Source organism: Ursus americanus, chromosome X (genome assembly GCF_024610735.1).
Source record: "Ursus americanus isolate L20-20 chromosome X, mUrsAme1.1.p, whole genome shotgun sequence".
Taxonomy (NCBI): domain Eukaryota; kingdom Metazoa; phylum Chordata; class Mammalia; order Carnivora; family Ursidae; genus Ursus; species Ursus americanus.
Window position 1 is genome coordinate 67,417,111 of NC_142164.1, and position 15,209 is coordinate 67,432,319.

General features: G+C 54.0%; 1 protein-coding gene across 4 annotated transcripts in view; it reads right to left on the reverse strand.

Moving 5' to 3' along the window:
• STARD8 (StAR related lipid transfer domain containing 8) overlaps nt 1–15,209 on the reverse strand; it is a 77,578-nt gene that overhangs the window by 3,600 nt on the left and 58,769 nt on the right. For 3 of the 4 annotated variants that reach the window (XM_045795449.2, XM_045795452.2, XM_045795451.2), the window contains 9 exons: nt 9,412–9,483; nt 7,277–7,358; nt 6,237–6,300; nt 3,604–5,024; nt 2,818–2,991; nt 1,700–1,859; nt 1,045–1,243; nt 420–630; nt 40–154 (listed from right to left, as the gene is read on the reverse strand). In XM_045795449.2, coding sequence (XP_045651405.2) covers nt 40–154; nt 420–630; nt 1,045–1,243; nt 1,700–1,859; nt 2,818–2,991; nt 3,604–5,024; nt 6,237–6,300; nt 7,277–7,358; nt 9,412–9,483 — 2,498 coding nt within the window. The remainder of the gene's footprint in view (nt 1–39; nt 155–419; nt 631–1,044; nt 1,244–1,699; nt 1,860–2,817; nt 2,992–3,603; nt 5,025–6,236; nt 6,301–7,276; nt 7,359–9,411; nt 9,484–15,209) is intronic. The other variant, XM_087860035.1, reaches the window with a different exon arrangement.

A 15,209-nucleotide genomic window follows, 5' to 3' on the forward strand; every position in this document is an offset into this window, starting at 1 on the left:
CCTGGTGGTTGCCCTGGATCTGGGCCTGGAGTTACTCACCTGGAAAAGTTTCTTGCAGTCACTGATCATGTGTGATAGGCCCTGGGTGGCAGCCATGTTCTCACTCAGGTCCCTAGGGCCCGGCCGGCCAACCAGACTGCGTTTGCTCCTGATCCTGGAGGGAAGGGGAAGGGAGGGTGGCGCATGCGCACAAGACAAGATGGCCGACCAGCTGGCTTCTAGCTCCTCCTAACACAAAACAACCTACTGCCTTCAGAAGGCCCTGCTTCAAAAACATCCAACCAGTTCCAGGCCCCTGAAGAGTCAGGCTGACCCCTTGTGGTGATGCCTGGGAACTGCAGGGCCAGCCTTCAAGTGCCCACAGTTCAGGGGGCCCAAACCCTCCCTGCCTGGCCCTGCCACATCCTGCCCTGCTTCACCTGGGTGAGGGGCTATCCTTCTTGGAGACGTTGAGATGGAAGATAGAAGGTGCCAGGCATACTGCTAGGTTGCCGGCTGTCATCTGGTTTTCTTCAGCAGAGGCAATGTCACTTAGGAAATAGAGCAGGGTCTGCAGGACCTCTCGGTTCTCATCGGGGAGCAGCAAGGTGGCGGCCTGCGCTGCCGCCAACCACTGATCCTTGGGGAGGACTGTGAGGAAGGAATGGCAGAACGGCTTTCTTATTCCCCTAGAGCTTCTGGCAACAAGTCTCCTGCTTCTAGGAATGCAGAGGGCACAGTGGTCCCAAAGGAAGTCAGTGAGAGGGAAGGGTAAAGATGGGCTCCGGGAGGTCTCTGGGTACTAGATCAAGCCCCACTCTAACGTACAAGGTAACCTTAGGGAAGCCCCTAAGGGCCTCAGTCAGTATTTCCATATAATGGGTTTGGGGAATAGAATGTGGTCTCCCCTTCAAGGGCCTTTCCAACTCTGGATAGCAGACCTCCCGAAAAGCTCATTCATGGGTGTGGCTAGATTTGCCCACAACGGTTTATCTCTCACAAGCCCCAGGATTCAGGGAGACGGAGAATGGGGCAGGTTGCTGAGGACACGTGCAGGTGACTCACGTTGGTAGATCTGTAGGAAAGTGGTGGTGAGCTTGCTGGTGAAGATAGGCTCCGGCAGGTCCCGGAAGTACTGCTTCAGCAAGTCGGCCACATCGTAGGCCGACTGGCCCTCGTAGGAAACATTGTCCGGGGAGCTCTCATTCAGTTGGCGCAGGTTCTGGATCCTGGACTTCACCCCCGACTTGCGGAAGATGCCCACCTGGCCCATGCAGGGAAGGGAGGAAGGGAGACATGCAGGGTAGGGGTGGGGTGGGGAGGAAGATTATAAGGCCAGCCCAGGACCAGGGGTCAGGAGTGTAGGCCACCCCAGAGACTTCCAAGGCTGCCAGGCTTCCTGCCGGGCAGGGTAGGAGAAAAATGGCAAAACCAAATAGAAGGGTTTTTATAGTCCCAGGGTCAAGGAGAAGGATGGCTGTAGTGGGAATGAGTAGGAAAAGAGGGACCTAGGCTAAGGCAGGCTCCTAAAGATGGAGCCTACAGTGATTGGGCCAGAAAGAAGCTGGCAGAGAGCTGGGCAGAGGGGAGCTTCAGTGTAGGAAGACCCAGAAAGGTCTCTAGTGGGCCAGAAAGGCCCTAGAGGCTGCCCTTCCTAGTTCCTCCACATTGGATCTCCTCCCCAGCACCATCTGTCTGCAGGTCCGCTGGCAGGGCTCACCTGGTCCAGGCACTGGCTGCGCAAGTAGCGCATGGCTTGCTGAATGCTCTGTGGCAGCGGCTGGCCTGTGCGCTGCACGTGGATGAGGGGTGGCACCCCAAACACGTGCTGGCCCCGGTAGTCTGGGGTCTTATTCCTTTTCATGAACTTGGGCACTGACCTGTTTGGGGGAATAAGAGGTCCGTGAGGGGTGTGGGGTCGGCCCAGACACAGCGTGGAGACTCTGCAGTCTCAGGGGGCTCAGGCAGGGATGAGGGGGGTAAGAAACACACCACATCCCCAGAGTCAACATTCACTGAGCACCTGCTTGGGGACTGGCCCCAGGGAGTCACAGAGGAATACAGGGAGCCCTCAGTCTGCTTAAGGAGATAATTGTGTCAATAGGCAGGGACAACATATGTGGTCAGGAGTGGAGCAAGCCAGAACTTAGGGGAGGACCCATGAGGAAGGGGAACTATACCTAGTGGATCAGAGAAGGCTTCAGGGAGGATGTGGAAATTCAGCAGGCTCTTGAGGGATAGGTAGGCGTTGTCCCAGAAGAGAAATGGGGAGAAGGCATTCCAGGCAAAGAGAACAGCATGGACAAAGGCAGAGAGGCAGGAAAAAGAGTACAGCATGTTCAGGGAAGGGCAACGACTTCACTGGCCTACACAGTGGCGCTGCTTGAGGGCGGCGGGCTAAGGAACCCAACAGCTGCGGCAGGGCCAGAACATGAAAGGGTCATGATGGGAAGGAAGCTGGACCTTCTTTGGCACCAGGGGGGTGCACAGAAGGGTATTTATCAGAAAAGCAGCAACCAAAGCTGCATTTAAGGACGATCTCACTGGCGGCAGCCTGGAGGCTGGGACCTAGGGTCCCACACCCCCACTCCTCCTCACACATGGCGCACACATGCACATCCCATGAGCACTCCCCACAGCCATTTGCAAACCACGCCGACCTCACGGGCCACGGCCCCTCCAGCTTCCTGGCACAATCTACCACTACTGGCTTCTGGGCTCCTCCCACTCGCACCCACCTTCTGGGGCTGACCCTCCCAGGGTCCTGAAGTGGGGACCACGAGGGAGCCTGGGCCTGGGTGAGAAGCTCCCTGTCCAGTGCAGCCCAGGAGCACTCACCAGACCCATCCTGGCTTGTGGGGCACCGTGTACTTCTCCATGAAGGCGGTGAGCCGCAGCAGCGAGCCCTTGTGCAGGAGGTGGATCTGGCCGGCAAACTGCCGATTGATCTCCAGGGACTCCGAGTTGAGGCTGGGCCGGTGGGAGTTCTGGAAGCTGTGCCAACGGAGCTTCCTGGTGAAAGATGAGGGGGCAGAGAAGGCCAGGGGAGCAGGTTTGGATAAATCTTAGGAAAGGTTGAGTTCTTCTGGGGCCTTTATTCTCCCCAATGAAAGCAAATGGTGGGGAGCTGGGAACACTGTCAGCGCCGCTGCTGGGCCCCAGGGTGGAAAAACAGAATCTTAGCTTCCAGGGCTGCCCAGTGGCCAAGATGCTGTCAGGGAGGGTGGCACAGAGCCGAGGCCCGTCTAGTGCCCACAAGCAGCAGCATTGCCTTACCCTTCCACAACTGCAGTGGGGGCTGCAGAGGGACTGCTCTAAGGATCCAGGATGGCAAAGCTGAGGCTCAGAGACTATCTCCTCTAATACCATTGATTTACACACGGGGAAACCAAGGCCCAAAGAGGAGCTAGAATTTGCTCAAGGCCATAGCAGAGGCAGGCCCTGAACTTAACCTGGAGGCAGTGGAGACCCTGCCCCTGGGCCTCGGGACTAAGAAACTGGCTTGAGGGAGAGTCATGTGGGGGAGAGAGGGGAAGGAAGAGAAGGAAGAGGAGGGATGGGGAGGGGGAGAGACAGTGAGACACAACAGAGTTCTCTGTCCCCACCCCTACTCAAAACTCCCACCTGCAGGGCCTGGTAAGTGAGGCCCCAACGCCTGAATCTCGTCGTTCACGTGGTGCTGATGCCTGAAGTCCAGCCGGTGAGCCTGCGGCCTCTGCCTCGTTCATGGAGTTTCCACTACTGTCCAGTTCACTGGAGGAGGCCACCGTGTCAGCAATGGAGTGTCCTTCTTCCACAGACAGGCTGGAGGCAGAGGTGGGTTCCCCACCTGAATTCGCCTCCTGCCCATGATCTTGGGCTGGGCCCGGGGCCTCAGCCTTGTCCTGTTCCTGGGCCTGGGCCAGGGGCTCAGCCTGAGCCTGATCCTGACCCTGAGCTGGGACAACTGGCTGAACATCAGCCTGGCCCACGGCTGAGGACCCTCTGCGGGCCGGAGCTTCCATCTGGGCCAGAGCCTCAGCCTGCCCTTCGACCTCAACTGTGGCTATGTCTACTGATGAAGGGACCTCCTCCTCTTCTTCTTCCTCCTCTTCCTCTTCCTTATCTCTAGTCCGCAGGTCTGGGTAGATGGCCTGAGACCAGAGCTCTACCCGTTGCTGCAGCCCCCACACGTGCTGGAGAATGTCGTCTAGGTGGGCATAGCTGCCCCCGCCCTCCTCCTCTTCAGCTTCAGTGCCAGCCAGTACAGGCTCCGCTGGGTACAGCTCAGGCATGTTGTCATAGATGCTGGCATGGCTGCCCGTGGAGCCACAGGAGCCCCGGCGCCCTTCATAGCCCCGGGGCCTACCTGGCTGCCAATCGGCCAAGCGGTGTCCGTCCTCAGGAAACAGGCTTTCAATGGACAGGGAGCGAGGGAATGTGCCTGGTTTGTGGTCCCTGGGCACATGCACGAGGCAGTCACCCTGGTGCGCCCGCTGCGGATGCCGAAACATGGTCACAGGCCAGGCCTCCCAGGCCCTCTGAGTCACAGTGCTGCTGTCACTGGCTGAGGTGGCCCCCCTGTTCTTGGCCCTGTAGAATCCAGCTGACAGGAAGCCACGGCGACTGCAGAAAGAGGAGGCTTTGGTGGCCTTCTCTAAGGTGGCTGGGCCACGTTCAGCCTCTGCTTGCTGACCGCCACCCTTTTCCTTCCGCCTCAGAGAATCGAGGTGCTTAAGGAAGCTACGAGAACGGTGCTTCTTGGCTTTGTCCCGGGAACCCTCTTGGCCCTGGGTGGGGCTAAGGAGGGGCTGGTCACTCGGGCTGGGGACACGGCAGGGCGAGGGCAGGTCTGTTGGTTCTGGTGATAGGCTCACGGTGATGGCTGGCAGGGAAGTGGCACTGAGCTCCGTGAGGACGCTCTCACAGCTGGAGGTCCCCGGCAGGCCAGGACTCGGGGGGGCCAGCAGGTCAGAGGAGTCCCCGCGAGACCAGCATTTACTTTCTTGCTGGAAAGCCCAGTGGTTGCTGATGGTACACTGCTCTTCTTCTTCTGAGTCTTCATTCTGGGGGGGGAGCCACAGGGTCACGTCAGAGAAGTCTAGTCCCCAAGCCCCATTTGTACCCCCAAGCTCTGCCTCCAAACTCTTGGGGGGCTTTGAGGTAAAGGGCCCTGCTTTCGGATGGAGGACATGTCCTAGAAGGCACCAGAATAAGCCAGGAGTAAGAGACGGAGCCCAGATGGATGGTAACGGTCATCTCATTAATCTAATCTCTCCTTGTTTTACAGACAGGGAAAACCCAGACCCACAAATGAGAAGCCATTTGCCTAAGGTCATACAATGGCATGCAGTGAGTCAGTGACAGACCCAGGGTTAGAATCCAGGGGACTTGACCTCCTGTCCTCAGCAGCCTTCCAAGTCTCTAGCTATAGTCTTAGATTAGAACCACAGAATGCCAGAACTGGAAGGAGATTTTAGATTTTCTAATTTTCTATTTTGCAATATGGGGGAATCAAGGCCCAGAGAGGGGAAGAAGCTTGCTCAAGGCCACTGAGCAGTCAGTGGCAGAGCTGGGACCAGGCTCCAGGGTTTCCTGCTTCCCAGGCTAGGGCTCTGGCAGCTTAGCTGACCCTCCTGGCTCCAGACCTCTGGTGGAGAAAGCCCCAGAAGGAACCCACAAAGCCCGACCCTATGGAAGGATGAAGTCATCAGGCTAGCATTCCAGGGCTATTTGCAGACTAAGAGTCCTCTCCGTTTCTGCAATCCCAGATTGGCAGAGTCAGAAAGGCCTCTTGAGGCTATTAATGTCCTCCCCCCATCCAATTCAGTGTCGAGATAGGGAAAACACAGTTGGGGATCTTGACCTCTCAGATCATATTGGCCCTGATTTTTCCACCACACTATTCTGTCTCTGCTCCCTAATCAAGGAAATCTTGCCCTCACAAAGCGGGTAGTGGAAGCAGATAGATTTCCCTGAGGAAGGGCCATCACTGGGTCGAGTTATGAGTAAACTCAGAGGGGGAGAGGTGTGCCAAGGGGGGTGAGTGAGGCCATGGGCCAGGGTACTTGTTTTCAGACTCCAACGTCTAGGCCACACTTGCCAAAATCCAGCAGGCTCATATAGCCCCTTATACCTCACTCCCAGGCTGGAGCAAGGCACCGTTCTATACATCCCAGACTCCCAGGACATTGGAGCTAGTTTTGCAAGTGGTCTGTGTACTTCCTGGGTCCCCCGTGTTACCACAAGGCCCCAGGTCCACCCTTGCCATGACTCACCTGCTTGCTTTGAAAGTGAACTTCCAGTTTCATCGAGGCACAATTGTTCAAGGTCATCAGCCTCCTGCAAGGAAAGAAAGCCGTGCTCACCCGAGGGTCCCCACCAAAACCCACAGGGCATGACCTACGAAGACAGTCCCAAGACGCCATCCACTACTTTACATGCCCGAGCCATCAAAACATCTCCCAAGATCCAGTGTTCATGAGGGTTTCAGTGCCAGACACAGTGCTAGGGAGATTATGGCTTCCATCCTCTGGGAGCTTATATATGGGGAATAAACTACTACAGAGATGGGGCAAGTTCAAGAACAGCATAGCCCGAGGCACAGCTGGCACACAGAGGGTGGGACAACGACTTTCCATGAAGGGGGATTAGGCAGTCAGAGAAGGCTTCCTGGAAGACAGAAACGGGACTCTGAAGGAGAAAAGAAACAGGCACTTCTATCCCAGGCTTCTACCAGAGGCTGTGACAAGGAAGAGAGGCAAACAGTAAACAGACCAGCGCGGGTGTGACAGGGGAGACTGAGGCTGATATGGGTGGTCAGAGCCAGACTGCAAAGGCGCCTCAGGCTAAAAAAGCTTTCCTTTTCTCTGCAGGCGGTTGCACACTCCAAGAAGAGGGGTGCCTGCTTGGAAGCTGAGTCTAGTGGCCGTAAAGAGGCTGGATCAGGGCAAGGAGGGGAATGGCAGGAAGGCCAGTTAGCAGGCTACTGAAACGGATCCAAAAAGCCGTGGTTTGGCCTGAAACAAGGCCCAAACCAGTTTAAGTAGAGAGGGGACAAAGCAGAGGAATGTCTGGGGAATCTAACTGAAGGGAGAAGAGGAATCAAGGCCAGTTCTGGGCTCTCTAGCTAGAGTGCCTGAGTGGTGAGGTGTCCCAGACCCAGAAGACAGAGCGAGCAGCGTGACCGCTGCACAGGAAGGAGCTTTGTGACAGGCTGGGCTCCTCCTGTGTTGGAGGGGACAGGGACTGTTTCTTTTCCCAGGGAAGCCCCAAGCCAGGCCCTGACCTCCCAGGCCTGGCCCTCAGTGCCCCCTACCTGCACAGGGCCCCCAAAGAGTCCTCGTCCAGAAAACCGTGGTTCTTCTTCACAGATCCAATATCCAGGGGAAACAGACCTTCTGTACGGCGGAGAAAAGCCAAGATGAGTCGAGGGCGGCAGGTCAGAAACGCAGGGCCAGCAGCCCTCGAGGTGGAAAGGGGAGGCCAGGGAAGAGAGGAGGCAGGAAAGCAACAAGCTGAGCAGAAGGAGCAAACCTGGGGTAAAGGAGGGGCCCAGGGAGCTCAGGTTGACCATCGGAGGCAAGTCCAGGGTTGAGGGAAAGGAGGGCTGCGCTGCATGAGAGGACCCAACAATAAGGCAGGTCCCTGGGAGATGGCAGGCCCTGAGGCCTTGGGCGGCTGCCAAGAGCCAAGCTCGCCCCCTCCGCAGCCCCTTTGAATCCTGGGCTACTCAGACAGGGAACCTGCTCCCTGGCCCAAGGTGAAGTGGGGGTAGCGGGGAGAGAGTGAGGACAGAGAGGACAGTGTACAGCCAAACAGGGGAGCCCACTCCCTGGGATGTAGGAAGGGGAAGGGAGAGAGGAAGGAGTGGAGTCAGAGGACAGAGCATCCAGGAAATCCCACACCTCTCTGCCTGACCTCTAACACAAACCCATTTTCTCATTTAACTAACATTAATTGAGCACCTACTTGATGCCAAGCACTGGGGATACAACAGTGAACGACATAAAAATGATCTCTGCCTTCATGGAAAGACTGTATGTGGAATAGGAAAGACATTAGCCAGGGTGATGGGGTAAAGAGAGGCCGGCAGGGTGGGGGCCAGTCGTAGAGAAGTGACTTCCGAACTGAGTCCTGAAGAATAAGAGAGGGCTGGCCGGGCCAAGAGCCTGGGAAGAGGATTCCAGGCAGGACTAACATTAAGGCTCTGAGGAAGGAAAGAGCACGGTGTGAGCGAGCACTAGGCAGGAGCCTGGAATGGAGAGAGCAAACTGAAGAGGACTCAGCAGAAGTTGGGTGATGAGGTCTTGACGGCCAGAGCAAAGCATGTGAGCTTACCCTCATTCTGAGTGTGCCAGGAAAGCAGCAGAGGAGCAACAGAGCAGAGCAAGGACAGAGTGAAGCCCAGGGCTCTCTGGGTCCCTGTGGCTGCCGTGCACTGAAGAGAGGAGGGGGTGCAGGAAGGAAGCTGGCGCGCTACGGCAGGTGAGTGGCGATGGCAGGTTACACAGGAGGCAGGAGGATGTGGGTGGATTCGAGACATAGCGTGGAGGGAGAAAGCAACTTGCTGGAGGATGATATATGGAGGATGTAGGAGAAAGGGGAATCGAGGATATTCCTGGCTGTGGGGCTTGAGGGGACGGTGATGCCCTCAGGAGGTGGAATTTAGACCTGTTCAATTTGAGATGCCTGTCAGACAGATGAGGAAATACTGAATCGTTGGTTGAATAGATGAATCTGGAGCTCGGGAATGAGGTCTGACAGAGATACTTGGGAATCCCCAGAAGATACACGGTACTTGGAGAAGGATCTCCTGGGAAAGAAATGTGGAGAGGGAGGAGGGGCCAACATTGAGCCCTGGGATACCCCAACATTTAGATATCAGTTAGAGAAAGCAGAGTCTGTTATAAGAAGACCGACAGCGGCATCTAGAGAGAGGCAGCCAAGGGAGGTGAGTGTTCCAGAAGCTGAAGTGAGTGGCCAACTGCACTGAATGCTGTTGAGAGATTAAGACTGGGAAGTGACTGCTGAATGTGGTCACGTGGCAGTCCCTGGTGACCTGGACAAGAACTGTTTTGTCGGCAAAGTGGGAGTGAAGGCAGGGGACAGTAGGGAGTGTGGGAAGAAGAGGGAGAAGTGGAAACAGCAAATATAAACCACTCCAAAGAGAAACAGAAAAATGAAGAGAAACAGGGAAACAGAGGCCAGGCGGAAGCGGAGATGAGGTCAGGGGCCCCGGGGTGTGTCTGCAGGGGCCGTGCTGCAGACAAGGTACTTCAACACACTGGTGACACCAGAGCTTCTGAGAGCCAATCAGAATGACCCACTAGAGATGGTGCTGCCACGACAGGAGCTGGGCCGAAGTATACAGCTTCTTGTGTGGTTCGAGAAAGGATCTGACGGAAAAGGTGAGCTTTGGGGTAGGGAAGGGGAGCAACTGAGTAGCCTTACCTTCAAAAAGCTGAGCATACTGAGGGAATCCCGTTGCTCGCAGCCACTTGCATGCTCTCTTGGCCTCGACTTCTAGAACAGAACAGAGGGACAGAAATAGGCAGAGAAATGGGCTTAGCTGGGTGTGTGCTGCCTCACTTCCAGTGGACGAGCACCTCTAGTTCTTGTCCTCCGGAAACGGCAAGGAAGGCATGGAGGGGGCTGGCATTTTCGCTGCGTATCACAGCCAGCTAGGATTTACCTTCGGTTCTCCATACCCTGCCCTCTGTATGTCCTGGCGCACCTTTCTTGAGCCTCACTGCCTGCCTGTCTCAACACCCCTCTCACTCTCCCACCCCTGCCCAAGAACAGAACCCACCAGCGGCAACTCCCACGAAAGGGTGGAGCCAAGGAGTACTGCTGGGGGAAAAAGCCACAGCTGTGTCTTCACCTTCCCCTTCTTCGGGAGGCCACCCCCTTCCATGGCCCTGGCTAGACCATCCTAGTCCAGCTCAGGATACAAAATGTTCAACGATCATCATTCTCTCTCTCACCATTATTATACGTAACATTTCGCCGCACTTTGAGAACCTAATCTCACTTAACACACACACAATATGCTGTGAAGAAGGTTTTACTCCCTCTATTTTATGGGTCTCCAGACAGGCTCAGAAAGGAAGGGACCCATCCACAGTCTCACAGTTGACCAAGGTAGCAGTGCTGGGGCCAGAGTTCAAGCTCAGTCTGACTCCCACTCAGGGCTCCTACCCTTCTGATGTGGCAGCTTCCCCAATGCTCACCTTCCCCTACCACTCATTGATTTCCAGCCCTCCCTCCCCAGGGAGCCTGCCAGGACTGACCCAGCTCTCCCCGGCGGTTAGGCCTATGAGGTATAATCCAGTGCAAATTGTCATGATGACACAGTGTGGACCCGTGGGAGTCTTGGAGGACACTGGTTGGGCTAGCCTTCCACCTCTGCTCTGGGAGTGCCCAGCACCCCTCCCAGCCTCAGTGGAGACAGGCACCTGGACTAAAGGAGGCCAGGGTGGGCTGAATGCCATTAGCAAAGCCCTGGGACTGCCCAGGCAGCAATTTGTTTCCTACCCAAGTGCTGCCAGGGAGCAGTGGGGCTGGGACTACGGGACCAGGCACTGTGGGGCTGGCGGCGGAGGAGGCTGCTGGCTCAGCAGAGCGGCTCTGGCCACAGAGCCATGCACCCAACATCTCCTTGATTTCCTTAGCGCCCATGACCAGGAGACTCCAGGGAGACTGGTGAGGTTTCTCTGAGACAGGAAGAGCTCTTTCTTTCCAGTGCTCTCCCACAGAGAAATCCAGGGTGAGGTCCTGGCAGCTGGGACTGAGAAGTTAAAAGACAAAACGGTACTTGAGAGGATGCCGGGTGGGGAGACAAGGGAGGGAAGAGGGCAGGAAGGTGGAAGTTGGTCAGAAAAAACAATAGACTTCTGAAGGGTCACACACTGATGAGGATTTGAGGGGGGAGAAGAGAAGGCTCTGGAGCCGCTGAGGGCTTTGGGAGCAAACAGGAGTGGGGCAGGGATGAACATCTGTGCATTTCCCAGAGTGAGGGCCACCCCAGCCTCTGCCTCTGCACACAGCTGTAGCCAGCCAAGTCTGCTCATGTCCACGATCCATGAAGATCGATGTGGGACAGCACACCTGTACACACACAGGTAGGCCCCTCGGTCTGTGCACGCACCCAAATTTGTGTATGTGCACACATTTTTGGTTACTGCAACTTTCTAACCTATGATAAAGATCTAGGAATCATCAGGACTTCTGAGAGGTCCTGGGAAGTGTTTGTTCCCACAGAGCTCAGCCAACAGTACCCCAGACCCTCTGGCAGGGGGCAATGCAAGCCTGGGAGAGGACGCAGGTCTCTAGGCAAGAGGTGGTCTGGGAGAATTGTGCTAAGAGCTGCTGGAAGGGACTGCACATCAGCCCAGGAAGCATTTGAAGACATGATTTTGCTCTTAGGACAGCTGAGCCAGCTTCCATAACCACCTCCCTGTCTCCTGATCCTACCACAGCCCCGGGAGAAGCCTCTTCTCCATGATCAGAGCCCCTCACAGCAGCCAGCTCTGCTATCCCATCATTAGGACAAAGAGAAGCTACCAAAGGAGGGACCTGGTAGGAATTTCCAGAAATGCAGGCACAGAAGGAAACAGTGACCCCTAAAGGGCCACAAATCTGGTATGGCTACCCCAGGCAGGGCATCCAGTCCCCATGGATCGGCCTACATGCCAAGAACACACCCTTGAAGTCCACTGCAGCCCTCGGTCCTTTATGGCTAGACACAGGACAAAGAGCAAAGGCAAGGAGAGAGGCACCTGCCTGCCCATTAGTCCTGAGCTCCCTCCTAAGCCTGAAGGAGGTGGGAGAGGGCAGTAATAAAGTCCGACATTTTAAATACCTGCGCTATCTACCCGAACCACAGAGGCAGAGGCCACAGGACAGTGGCGAGCTACCTGTTCCTCTCACGTGAGGCAGTGGCCTTAGCCAAGGTTGTTGGGAAGGAAACTAGCTCACTTCGGTGGGCACCAAGTTCTTTCACTGCTACTAGAGTCCTCTAGCCCCCTGCTATTCTAAGTGTGATCCCTGGACCAGCAGCGGCAGCAGCAGCAGGGACCTCGTTAGAAATGCAGAATCCCAGACCGACTGAATCAGAATTTACATTTATAACTAGATCCTGAGTCGATTTGCATACACATTAAAGTTTGAGAAGCACTAGCCTATATCATCCAACTCAAGGATTCTCACCCTTGGATGCACATTAAAATCAGCTAAGAAGCTTAAAAATACCAATTTCCTGGGGCCCCATCCTCAAAGGCTGATTTAATTGGTCTGTGGTGAGGCTCTTCAAAACAGCCCTTTAAAAAAGCTACAGTATGGCGCATATTGAGGCCCACGTGACTTTTCTAACTCCCACAGATTTACGTGTCACAGCTGAGACTATGACCGTGATCTTTTATTTTTCTTTAAGGTTTTATTTTAATTCCAGTTACTTAACATACAGTGTTATTTCAGTTTCAGGTATACAATACAGTAATTCAACACTTCCATGCATCACCCAGTGCTCATCACATCAAGTGCCCTCCTTAGTCCCCATCACTGATTATACCCACCCCCCCCAGCCACCTCCCCTCTGGTAACCATCGTGTGTTCTCTATGGTTGAGAGTCTGTTTCTTGTTCGCTTGCTCTCTCTCTTCCCCTTTGCTCATTTGTTTTGTTTCCTAAATTGTCTTTCTCTGACTTATTTTGCTTAGCATAAACTCTCTAGCTCCATCCACGTCACTGCAAATGGCAAGATCTCATTCTTTTTATGACTGAGTGATATTCCACTGTATATATACCATATCTTCTTTACCCACTCATCAATTGATAGACACTTGGGCTGCTTCCATATCTTCCCTGTTGTAAATAACACTGCCAAAGACACAGGGGTCCATGTATTCCTCTGAACTTGTGTTTTTGTATCCTTTGGGTAAATACCCAGTAGTGCAATTGCTGGGTGGTAGGGTAGCTCTAGTTTTCACTTTTTGAGGAACCTCTGTACTGTTTTCCACGGTGACTGCACCAGCTTGCATTCCCACCAACAGCTCAAGATGGTACCCCTTTCTCCACACCCTCGCCAACACCTGTTGTTTCTTGTGGTGATGATTTTGGCCATCCTAACAGGTGTGAGGTGATATGACACTGTCGTGTAGTGTTTGCATTTCCCTGATGGTGAGTGATGCTGAGCATCTTTTCATGCATCTGCTGGCCATCTGCATGTCTTCTTTGGAGAAATGTCTGTTCATGTATGATCCTGATCTTTTCACTTCCTGTCCAGCTCTCTTTTCCATTGAGTTATGCCACTTGCCCTCAGATGCCAGGTAAACAAAGGGCTTAGACTCAAAGGAACCAACTCCAGGCCCCGCAGATTTTTCCCACCCTTCTGACAGAGTGGAGTTACAAGCCTGAGTTGAAATCCTGGTGCTGCCAGGCATGAGCTCTTTGACTTTGGGCAAGTTATTTAACCTCTGTAAGACTCAGTTTCCCCCTCTGTAAAATGGAGGTGATAGAGTCTAGTTGGAATTGCTACTGAGAGCATTAAGTAAAATACTGGAGAGAGAAAAAAAAAAAACCAACCCTGACGCATAGTACAAGCTCTCCCCACTAACTGAAGGGTCCTAAGAAAAAAGAACAAACAGAAGAAAGAGGCCCAGCTGGCATTTCCTTTTGGGTCTGGAAAGTGGCTGCATCCACATTACTGTCAAAATTGCAGCCAAATGGCTCTGGGAAGTGAGGTTAGTTAGGAGGCAGTCTCAAAGACACCACAATAGCTCCAAACAACAAAGAGCCAAGGAGTTTGCAGCAGGGCTACAGACTGAATCCCCAGCAAGTCCTCCCTGGCAGGAATCTGGAGAATGTGATGGGTTATTACCCAACAGGATGTCAGCGACACTGGCTCCCAACAATACACCACCTCCTGGAGGGCTGGGAGGCCCTGAGGCTCCCTCCCAGATGGAGCAGTCAGAGACATATGTCTTGGTGATTAAGGACTGAGCTAAAGCGCTTTGCGTTCATCCCTCCCACCCGTCCCAGCCTACTCAGGCTGCGGCCAGAAGTGACCACTCACCCTGAGGTTGGGGCCCAGGTGTCCCAGACTAAGGATTGCCTTAAGTGCTCGGCGGGGAGAGTGACACTGGGCAGGCTGAGGCGAGGGATGAAGGAATGTCTGCTTCTAGACTAGAAGCTAGTCAGTCCAGCTTCTATGTACAGATGTGCAGATTTCAGCCGTTTCAACTGCTATATTCTGCAGGCCGTGCTCTGGCCAAAGCTAGGATGCTATGCTGGGACAGGTCAGGAATGGCACTCAGGTGGCACAAGCTGAATTCCACAGAGATTTAAGCCCAGACTCTCTCCCTGGGGAGGGTCCCAGCTGATCTGAACCATAAGAATTTGGGAAAGGGGCATACTCAAAAGCTCCAGAGTCCAATCAGGTCTCAAGGCCACACCCACAGGTTTCCTGGAATGAGTGTCAAAGGAAAATGGCTGAGCAGCAGCAGATGATTTCAGAGATCAATGACAGGATCTGCACCTGCACTCGCACAGGCCACGCACAGGATCCTCGTAGCACAGAGCTTCTCTTCTATTCAGAGAAGGGTGGGATGAGGAGAAAAGCAGGGCTTCTGTTCCTGAGAAACACTAGATGAACAAGGGTAGTTTATGCACTCAGGGAAGGGGCAGCAACATCTCCCACGGAGGAAATGCAATAATGCTCAAAGATGATAGATAACTGAGTTGAAGAAAGAGCTTCTTCCAATCAAGCCAGCTTCCCTACTTGCTGCCTAAGTCATTTTAGCCAACTTGCTTCATTCCCTAAGCTTTGGATCTTCATCTGTGTAGTGAGGGCCAACAGCTTTCCTGCCTACCGCCGTGTGTGGAATGGGTCAGGTTTTGCCTGGTTTTGAAAGTGGCTGTATGAAAGTTATCATTAGAGAGCACCACTTTTGTTAAGACTACTTGAACTTGGCCTCTCTCTCTCTCCTGAAACTATTACACCGTATGTTCACTAACTGGAATTTAAATAAAACTTAAAAAAAAAAAGACTACTTGACCTTGGTATGCACACATTCACAGCCTTTAAGGCTCAGTTCAGATTGTGTCCTACTTGTAAAAAAAAAAAAAAGTGAGCATGAGCTAGGAGGAAAAGAAAAGGGCAACTAAGTTGAGGGAGGTCAGGCCTCACCCAGCCAATATCACAAGCCCCACCCTCTTCATGCCACACTTGGGGGACTTGAGTCCTTCCGTCTTG